Source organism: Sinocyclocheilus anshuiensis, unplaced genomic scaffold (genome assembly GCF_001515605.1).
Source record: "Sinocyclocheilus anshuiensis isolate Anshui unplaced genomic scaffold, SAMN03320099.WGS_v1.1 scaffold595, whole genome shotgun sequence".
Taxonomy (NCBI): domain Eukaryota; kingdom Metazoa; phylum Chordata; class Actinopteri; order Cypriniformes; family Cyprinidae; genus Sinocyclocheilus; species Sinocyclocheilus anshuiensis.
In genome coordinates this window covers 407,255-418,238 of record NW_015551037.1, presented here as the reverse complement: position 1 = coordinate 418,238, position 10,984 = coordinate 407,255, and the positions used below count along the sequence as shown (strand labels likewise).

The window sequence follows — 10,984 nt, the reverse complement described above, 5'->3', positions numbered from 1 at the left end:
TATAATGAGAGATCACAAGTTCAAACTGACTTTACAAGCAGTCTGACATCTCTCCAGTCAGAAAGACAAACTGTAACCCTGTTTTCTTGATAGAAATAAATATAAGAAGGTTTAAAAATCAGATACAATTATAGGAGCTCAGCTGCAGTAAAGGGGGGTTTCTTTAATTTTTTTTAGATTTGAAAAGGAAGTAAAATTTGTGGTGAGGGTTTTTTTTTTTAAGTTTCAAAGAAGTGGCTTTAGTGGCCTAATGCTGGTGTGTCTGGCTGCTAATGCAAAGGTTTCAGGTCGACTCAACAGTCTTGACAACAGATACCATCAAAAATGAACACCTACATTTTCTTTGTGAACAAAACACAAAGGTTTGAGCCAAATGTGAGCAGGATGGACACATTGCAAGTTCTTAGAAATATATCTGCTCATAGACATGTTCATCATGACAATAACAAAGAAAATAAAGTTCCCTGCAGATATTAGTGTGAAGGAAAAGAGAGAATTATCCATTAAAATTCAGCAGGAGTGCTTGGAGCTTCATTTAAAAATTGTATCTGAAGAGTTCCGTTTTTAAAAAAAGGTCGCAACAAACCGCAACAATTACTTCATCTTCTTGAGAAAAGTGTTGTGTTTGCCTGTGCAAAACTTTGTTTAAAGGAATAGTTCACCCAAAAATGAAAAGCTGCTGAAATTTTCTCCCCCTCAGAGCATCCGAGATGTAGATGAGTTTGTTTCTTCATCAGATTTGGAGAAATTGCATCACTGTCTCACTGCAAGTGAATGGGTGCCGTCAGAATGAGAGTCCAGACGGGCGTCCTAAAGGAACTTGAGAACATTTTTTGCTGCTCATTACAAATAAGACCAATGACTTGTTTGCTTGGCATGAGCCAGGAACTCCCGTCCAGATTCCAAGGGATCCACCTTCTTCAAATCTTACTCCACTGTGCCCACAAGTGCATACTTGTATGCTGGATAACAGACCAAGTTCCATCAATAGCACAGTGGATTAACACAATCAAAGGTCTTATTCCATATGAAGCTTTTTCAACAGCATTAAAAGACAAACCTTTTCAATTCTATAAAGTATGGGACCCCTTCTTTACCTATCTTGGGGCTGGAGAGAGACATTTACTAGCGCTGGGAATACGGAACCTGGCGTGGAAGGACTGAATAACAACCCAACGGTGATGTAATTTTTTTAATTTTAATTTTTTTTTCTTTCTTTTTCTTCTTGTAATAATGTATTTGGTAATACTGTATTTTAATGTTTATTTTGCAGAGAATTCAAATGAATGGCCACCTGGGCAATTTATATTAGCTCGGATGTGTCAACTATGTTTAAACCCTGTAAATGTCAAAAAGCTTCAATAAAAAAAAGAAAAAAGAATGAGAGTCCAAACAGCTGATAAAAACATCACAATAATCCACAAGTAATCCACAGCACTCCAGTCCATCAGTTAACATCTGGAGAAGACAAAAGCTGAAACAAATCCATCAGTTTTTAACTAAAACACATAGAGTCCATAATCCATAATAACTCTTACCCAGTGAAAAAGTGCATCTGCTGTTGTCTCTCACATCAAAATCCAGCCACATATGTGTTTAGAGCTGTTTAAACGCTGCTTGATCTGTGCAGATTTCTCTCCTGATTCACACCAGAACACTTTTTCACTGGAGGAAATTATTATTATTATAGGAGTTATTATGGATTATGGACTCTATGTGTTTTAGTTAAAAACATCTTAATGCTGGATTTGTTTCAGCTTTTGGCTTCTCCAGATGTTCACTGATGGACTGGAGTGCTGTGGATTATTGTGATGTTTTTATCAGACTCTCATTCTGACGGCACCCATTCACTTGCAGTGAGCAAGTGATGCAATTTCTCCAAATCTGATGAAGAAACAAACTCATCTACATCTCGGATGAAGCAAATTTTCATTTTTTGGGTGAACTAATTGCTTTAACACGTTTATCTATGGCAACTGAATGCCACTCAAAGGGTTTAAAATGAATGAAACCAACGTCTGAAAGATGAGTAAAGTACATCAGGCTGTGATCTTGAACATTCAGGTTATATAATGTTCTCATGATCTTTGGTTTGTGCGATTCGCAGCACATTTATAATCAGCTCCAGGGTTTTCTGCTTCTGATCAACAGCTGATCTGTTGATGTGAATCCAGCACAGCGTTCGGGTCCCACTTCATTTCATCATTGAAGCTCGTTGGTTCTGGCCCCAGATAGACCAGATCTTCTGGTCTCAGACGAGGTTCTGCAGGCTGGCTCTGAGCTCTACAGGGAGTGACGCTTTCAGCAGGAGGATCTCGGTTTCTTATGCCAGAATCAGGCTGTTCCACACTTCACTTTTGGAGCTGGAAGATCCACTTGGAGAAAGTCTGAGAGCAGAACTTGAGCTCGGAGTTCCCATATAAGACGGAAATGCAGAGACCTGGATGGACAAAGGAAAGACTTTGTGTTGCTTGGGATCAATCACTTGTGCTGGAGTTTTAGTCATAAGAATTACTTTAGACAAAAGCATTTAATAAATGAATAATTGTAAATAAGCCTTTGATTAATAACATGGACATTTAGTTTTCTACACTGAGATTTTAAATGAAAAAAACTCAAATATTATGAATTTTAATTTAAATAAAATTGAATACATATACTGTAATTATATTTATTATTATTATTATTATTTATTATAATGTAAGTATTATATTTAATGTTAGAATTGTTATTTATGCATATATTATATATGATATTTATAAATATTATAAATAACAATTGTAATTCAATTACTGTTTATAATATTGTTATTTATAAAACGGCAGTATTTTGTTTTCTGACCGGTGTGTTCATGTTGTGGTGTGTGTAGATTGACGCCGTGTCTGGCTCCGTCTTTATGGGCCGCGGCTCATCTGTGGGACTGGACTGCGTCTGACCCTCAGATGACCCTACAAATCACACACAGGTCAAAGGTCACAATCACTGATTCCTTGACATACTATCGAGAGTGAGATGAATGAGAAGAGTTTTCTGCTGCATGCAGTGATCAGTATCTGCACTCACCAGGTTTGGACTTGCTGATATTTTTTGGTTTGCGTTTGCGAGTCTGAATTCCCTCTTTCTTCATGGCGAGAGGACGAGGAACCTGAACAGAAGAGCAGAAACTCATTCTCTGACTCCATCTGCTGCTCACACATGTTACTACAGTGTTTTGGGCACAAAAACTGTACAAATAGAGTGTTTTTCTGTCTGCCTCACCCCGTGGAGTTTCATGTAGAGTCCGCAGGCGTTGCAGACCGGCTCTCCTTCTGCATTACGTCTCCAGAGAGTAGTTGTGGTCGTCTGACAGTTAGTGCAGGACAAACCAACCCGTCTGGACGCAGACTGACCGACAGACAGAAACCAGCAGGTTAGTGATAGTCTACAAATATGAGTCAAACCTTCAAAACACTTCAATAATAAAAAGTAATGCAAAAAAAGAAAACTTGCTGGAATCACTGAAAACATTGCAATAATGAAAAAAAAATGCTATAATAAAAAAAATTATAAATACTGCACGAATACACTGTAATGCAAAATAAAAAATACACTTGCTTCAAACAATGAAAGAAGTGCAAAAAAAAATAAACACTGCAATAATAAAAAAAAAAATCTAAATAAACGCTTCAATCATAAAAAATTCAAAATAAAGACTGCACCCATAAAATTACATGCAAAATAAAAAATAAACTTGTTGCAAACACTGAAATAATCAAAAACAGTGCAAATTAAAAAATTGCTGCAAACACGGAAAATAATGAAATAATAAATGCAATAATAGAAATGTTTCAATTATAAAAATAGTGCAAAATAAAAAAAAACTGCAATAATAAAAATATAAAAACAACACAGAAATAACCTTGCAATAATAAAAAGTAATGGAAAATTAATAAAATAAACACTGCAATAATAGAAAAGTAATGCAAAAAAGTTTTTAATATATAAAATATAAATATATAATTTTTCAATAATAAAAAATAACCCTGCAATAGTAAAAAAGTGCAAAAAAAAACAATATATAAGGTTGAAGCAAAGTTCTCGCATGCTCCAAATGATGTAATTTTATACCGCTTATTAATTATGATAGGTCAACAACATAAAAAACGTGTTTAATGAACTGTACTGTACTATACTATTACTTGTACTATTCTTATTTATTATACATGCATAGTCTGTAAGGTTGAAATAGAAAAATATCGAAAGTGCAAAAAAAAACAATATATAAGGTTGAAGCAAAGTTCTCGCATGCTCCAAATGATGTAATTTTATACCGCTTATTAATTATGATAGGTCAACAACATAAAAAACGTGTGTTTAATGAACTGTACTGTACTATACTATTACTTGTACTATTCTTATTTATTATACACGCATAGACTGTAAGGTTGAAATAGAAAAATATCGGAGTATTTTCACACGAGTGCTGCTGGTGAAACGCACCAGTCGTCTCTGCGGTTTAATGATTGGCCGGTTGATCCCGTTCATCTTGTGGTAGAGACCGCAGGCGTTACACAGGTAATGACCCGTCCCATCCCGCCGCCACAGAGGAGTGGACATCGCCCCGCAGTTCACACACTCACGACCCTCAGAGAAATCATCCAGCAGCTCTGAGGAGAGACGGACAGACAAACACACTCACACATATTAACATTCAAACAAAACCACAGACCTGCACTCTTACACTGAAAATCAATGGCCACATCAGGCCTGCACTGTGCTCACTGGAGAACATTTACATTTCACAAAGACCTTTCTGTTCTGTAGTTCTGTAGAAAAGCATCTATGTTCTGGTGCTTTAAAATGCTGATCTAGTTTAGTCTAGTTAGTCAGATTTTTTTAGCACTGAAAAATAAGTTGTTAAACTTGTGTTGCCAAAGCATTTGCAACTTGCTGCTACACTAAAAAGACTGCAATGATTAAAAAAGTGCAAAATAAAAAATAGAAATATGCACTGCAATAATAAAAATAGTGCAGAGTAAAAATAAACTTTCTGCAAACCCTGAAAAGACTGCAATAATATATAATAGTGTAAAAAATGAAAAGTGCAAAATAAAATAAATAAATAAACACTGCAATAAAAAATAATAATAAACTTGCTGCAAACACTGAAAAGTCTGCAATAAAATAGTGCAAAATAAAATAAAAATAAATGCTGCAATAATAAAACTATAAATATAATCAATGCAATAATAAAGAATAATGCAAAACAAAAAACATACTTTCTGCAAACACAATAAAAATTGTGCAAAATAAAAAATAAAATAAACACTGCAATAATAAAAAAATAATGCAAAATAAAAAATTAACTTTCTGCAAACACTGAAAAGACTGCAATAATAAAACTATGCAAAAGAAAAAAAGAAAAATAAATACTGCAATGCAGTGAAAAATAAAAATAGATAAATATAATCAATGCAATAATAAAAATTGCAAAATAATAAAAAATAAATACACACCGTGATAACAAATTATGCAAAATATAAAATAAACTTTCTGTGAACACCGAAAAGACTGCAATAATAAAAAAATTAAAATAAACACTGCAATAATAAAAAGTGCAAAATATAGATAATCAATGCAATAATAAAAAAAAGTTAAAAATAAAGAAAAGTAATACTGCAATAAAAACAGTGCAATAGTGATGTTTCACATCACAGGAAGAGTCAGAAATGTTTGACAGCAAAATGTGAAGTCTAGCTGTTTTTCTAGCTTTTGCTGAAGGCTCCTGATCAGCAGGAGGCGCTGTTGCTCATGCAGTGTGTGACAGACGGGCGCGTGGAGGTCTGCGGTGTCTCCATCAGACAGCTTTATAAATGGAAACAGTTCTCATATGACAGCGGCCCCTGAGGGGCCCTTAACTACACCACTGAGCGACAGACCGATGTGGACAAATGAGACAGACACTAATCATTCATCTCTCTCACTAAACCATTCTTCAGGCTTTCAAACACCTTTAACAAGCTGTAAGCTTTCTGTCACATTCATTCAGCATCATAAATCATCTGTCACACATCAACAACCTTTCTGATCCACTTCTTTATGAACACAGATGAATCAGAGGATTATGATCTTCAAAGAGCTGAGACACACTGTTAGCTAACAGTGAACATTCGTTTTTATTGTGCAACTTTTTTAACATAATTTGTTATTATTCCAATGTTGCTTTGTTTTGCAGTATTTTTTTTTACTATTACAGCGTTTATTTTTATGATTTATTTTGCACTTTCTATTAGTGCAGTGTTTATTTTTATGATTTATTTTGCACTTTCTATTAGTGCAGTGTTTATTTTGATGATTTATTTTGCACTTTTTAATATTGCAGTGTTTATTTTTTATTTTGCACGAATATTTTATTATTGCAGTCTTTTCAGTTTTTACAGCTTTTACAGCAAGTTTTACAACTTATTCTTCAATGCTAAAAAAAATAGATTATTAAACACCATTAAAGATTGAATAATAAAACAGTGAAAAATAAATATATATATTAATGTAATAAATGCAATAATAATAGTGCAAAATAAAAAATAACACTACACACTGCAATAATAAAAAGAACTTTCTGCAAACACCAAAGAGACTGCAGTAATACAATTAGAACAAAATAAAAGTAAAAATAAACACTTCAATAATGAAAAGTGCAAAATAAAAAAATAAAAATAAACACTGCAATAATAAAAAATTGTGCAAAATAAAAATTAATACTGCAATAATAAAGCAGTGAACAATGAAATAGATAAATATAATCAGTGCAGTATTTAAAAAGTGCAAAATAAAAAAACACACATTGCAATAATAAAAAACAATGCAAAATAATTTGCACACATTCTGCACACTGGATAGACTGCAATAATTAAATAACATTAATAGAATGTACATTCAGAGCTATCTGGTCTTTAATAATGTTTAAAAATGCAGAAACACATTATTTATACACTGTTCGTGGAAGAAAACTTTCAAAAGTAACATTCCCATAATGTTAGCAAAGTTATAAAATGGAATGTTCCCTTAACGTTTGCATTTTAAAACATTACAAAAAAAACTTCAGAGAACGTTCAGAAATAATGTTTTCAAAACTCAATGTTCTCAGAATGTTTGGCATCATACATTGCTTATGGAATGTTTATTTTTTTCCCGAAACATTTTAGTTGGACGTTCATGTAACATTTTTTAAATGTCACTTCTTGCTTCTGAACGTTCCGAGAACATTCAAAAGTAACGTTGCCATAATGTTTGCTAAATTATAAAATAGAATGTTCCCACAACGTTTGCACAACGTTCTCAGAACGTATTTTTGTAAGTGGCCTTTATTCCAGGCTGACAGCAGCTCTAACCTTGAGATTTCAACCCACACGAACAAAAGCCTGCCAAACGCCTCTCGAATCATTCAGCTCAACGGGCAAATAACAGGTTGTTTGGGACAATCACTTCAGCGTCGATGACTAGAGGTCAAACACACTGCAAAATACATGAGCACCATTTGGAGAAATTGTCCTTTTTTGGGAAACTGCTTTTTTTTTTATCTCTCTAGCTGCAAAACCTCCAAAAATACAGAAAGACAGAAACCAAAATGAACTGAAGCTTCTTTCAGTCCCATGTTAAAGTCCATCTCTGGGTTCATGCATGACAGACTATTAATAGCACAAGATTCCTATCAGTTATTAGGTTTAATGAAAAACCTGCTTCTATAGTTTAGTTTATTTCTCAGGCAAACATCATTTATCATGCACACAGATTTGTGATTATGTCTCACTCTGAACGACACAATATAACAATAAAATGAAAGAAATGATGATCTTGATCTTGAAGAAATGCTGATCATACTAACGAGCGTGCAGTCCTTGATATAATTAAAATCTCACGAGGCACAGATTATCATTATTACATGAATTCGTCAGTTCACCCTCATCTATTTAATAGAATCTATTTAAATATACCATGTAGGTTAAAAGTGGCCTATAATAATTGAACATATTAACAGGATTTAAAAAAGTCAAATTAAATACAAAAACATAATTCACATAACATAAACACATAAAACATAATCACACTTTCGATATAGCAATTCTTTAACAATCGTCAGAACGAATCTAAGAGGATAATATTTTTTAATCTAACCCTTATTAATCCTTTAGATGTATTGTGGCTAAAAATGACCAAATTAAACAGTTAAAATTATTTATTTGACCCGAAACGTATTGTATTCGTTTTTCGTTTGGATTTTTGCATTTATTGAATGAAAGTATGGCTTACCCTTTTTGCAGTGAATTATATTATTAATTAATTATTGTCTTACTGATTTGTACGACTATAATTAATGTTTTAAGTGTCTCTCGCAGGTAAAAGTAATCATATACACGCCAGAAAAAAAAACAAAGCCATAAAATAAACAGAGCATACTTAAAAAATAATAATAAATAAATAAAAACTATCATAAGTGTTTGATTAATTTGCGTTTTTTAATGAAAGCGCTTACTCTTCATTAAATGTAAACCAAAACAATTTTCAAAAGTGAAACAATTTCACGTATTAAGGCTAAAAATAATATTTAGATTTTGCATGATTTATAATAGCGACATTATGTCTTAAAGTAAATATAAACGATCCCAAAAGAAGAAATACAACATTTTTCCCTTTTCATTGTCTCGATTGTATCGAGTCTCGACCGTAAGACACAAAACATAAAAGAAATTCAGTTCTTATAGAAAATAATATTTATTTCGCAGTTTTCAATCTCAAAAAAATCCTTTTTGACTATTTATAATCGTGTTTTGCCGATTTTAAAGTTTAAGCAACAATAAAACACATTCATATTAAACACGAGCAAAATGATTAGCAGTAAATGCACAGGCTGTTATTTCCCCTTTATTATAATTATTAATTGCTGCTGATAATAATATGATAATACTGAAGCCAATCCAGTAATGTATTCAATATAACATCAGTTGTTGACGGAATCAATCTTTAGATTACATTGCACGCAATGAAAGTTATTTAAAGTGACAGCTGCACATTTTCACATATATATACAATAGTGTTGTATTGGTCTATATTCAGATTCAAATCCCATTTTTACAGTATTTATTATGACAAACTCGATCAGAGTGAAATCATATAAATTCTCGGCTCACATACATTGATTATGTACAAAACTGGTTATTATAAACATGTCAACTCCGTAATCTTTCATAAAAAAAAATTAAAATTTAATCTCAGCTAAAATGTATAAGGCCCAAATGATCAAAAGACAGCATATTTTCCAAAAGCTGCTGTTTATACCCATAAAAGCCCAAATTAAATTTAGATTTTACCATGTAAAGCAATTTTAGGTTACCTGACAGAACTGAATTATACTCTGATAATTGTTATTCTGTACCGAAAATAGGCCTAAATGTAAAACAATAATAATATATATTTTGTAGTTTTTCACATACATGCTTACAAAACGCAACGCAACCTTGAAAAAACAACATAGGCCTACATTCTTTCTTTCTTTTACTATTTAATCAACAATTAAATACATTCACGGAAGGAGCAGGTAAAATTAGCAGTGCATTCATAAGCGTTAAATCAAATGTAGGCCTATGTTTATTCTCATATCAGTTAATGAATCATAAGTTTTGTCGTGGAAATTCTCCTTTAAAGTTCGTAACACGTGCAACCCCAAATGCACATCAGGCTCAAACGATCGATTTTTTTCTCTTACATTTCTACCTAATTTTAAGATCTCAGACATCCCTTTTACCAAAAATGCATCACTGTAAAAAAAAATATTTTTCAAAGTTGCAAATAAATTATTTGGAGTAAGCTTAAAAATGTTAATTCAATCTGTCTGCCGTTTTATTGTGATTATTTGTGAAAATGACTTGCAATTTCTTTGCTATACCATTTTTTCAGTGAACATTATTTTTCTTTATTTATAATTGATCGATACGGTTAAGAAAAAGTGCAGAAATCATTCTGAATTCTCACCTAAATTCGGGTGTCGCGCGGCACCGGCCGCTCCTCCGCTCTGGAGGCCGTGCAGCACGGAGCTGTCGAAGTGCGACGCCGTCCAAGAGCCTCCGATGTTCGGACTCACGTAGGCCGGGTACCCGCTGTGATAGGATCCGCTCAGACCGCGGGTCCCGTAGTGCTCCCGCCCGCCAGCGGAGATGTTCAGCGGACTCGTGTAACTCGCAGTCTCTCGGGCCGTCGCGACCCCGGAGGTTAACGGAGGGCTCGTGGAGAACGTGAACCTGGAGACCGGAGAATGATGGTGCCCGCCGGTGGAGCTGTAAGAAGCGACCGTATCCGCGCCCGGCTGCGCCCATCCCGAGTGTCCGGACACCGGGCTGCTCTGCTGCGGCGTCTGGAGGTACGGCAGCGCCGGGATCATCGAGGTGACCCGGGTGGGCGTCACGTACACCGGCGAAGCGGCGTTATGGAGGAAACCGGGCTCGTAAGACGCGGGTCCGTGGTTCGTGGTCATCGTTACGCCTTGATACATGTCCATGGGTGAGCGATCACTCCACTCGTGAGGACCGGAGCATCGGCGTCGATCTTACCGGGCTGAGTTCACCCTGCGCCCGCCGGGAGCATTTTCTGCTTCACTTCACGGCAGAGGATGATGAGGGTGGATAGTCTCACTGAAGTCTCTCCCAGCACTCCTCCCCGTCTCTCCGCCTCCAGTAAAGCGCATCTCATTCATGCTCGGGTCACCGACCTCGTTTACAGGAACACAATATTCCGATCATGTCTGCGCCATGCAGATAAACAACACACACTATATTATGTAAATATAACGTAATTTTTTAAAATCTAAAATCATTATGATGCATATAAGGAACGTTATGAAGCATTATGATGCAACCAACAGTTCATGTGTGACATTTATTTACTACGCGTAATATCTGCAATATGTATATTTGCGCATGTGCATACGAATTAATCCTGAGATTCTACTTTA

General features: G+C 34.6%; 1 protein-coding gene across 1 annotated transcript; it reads right to left on the bottom strand.

Annotated features, from left to right (window-relative positions):
- Window positions 1-1,897: 1,897 nt before the first annotated feature.
- Window positions 1,898-10,670, bottom strand: gata4 (GATA binding protein 4). The gene is made up of 6 exons (XM_016450879.1): window positions 10,009-10,670; window positions 4,480-4,646; window positions 3,259-3,384; window positions 3,064-3,145; window positions 2,842-2,948; window positions 1,898-2,440 (listed from the first exon to the last, which is right to left on the bottom strand). The coding sequence occupies exons 1-6, from the start codon at window positions 10,529-10,531 to the stop codon at window positions 2,324-2,326; spliced, it is 1,122 nt and encodes a 373-aa protein (XP_016306365.1). The 5' UTR covers window positions 10,532-10,670; the 3' UTR covers window positions 1,898-2,323.
- Window positions 10,671-10,984: the final 314 nt, after the last annotated feature.

Bases quoted from the DNA above. Each gene is read 5' to 3' on its own strand.
- gata4 (XM_016450879.1), bottom strand. From the start codon at position 10,531: ATGGACATGTATCAAGGCGTAACGATGACCACGAACCACGGACCCGCG. The intron at 2,949-3,063 runs GTGAGTGCAGAT...TGTGATTTGTAG, and splicing joins TATCAGCAAGTCCAAACCTG to GGTCATCTGAGGGTCAGACG. The intron at 2,441-2,841 runs GTCAGAAAACAA...TTGTCCATCCAG, and splicing joins ACCACAACATGAACACACCG to GTCTCTGCATTTCCGTCTTA.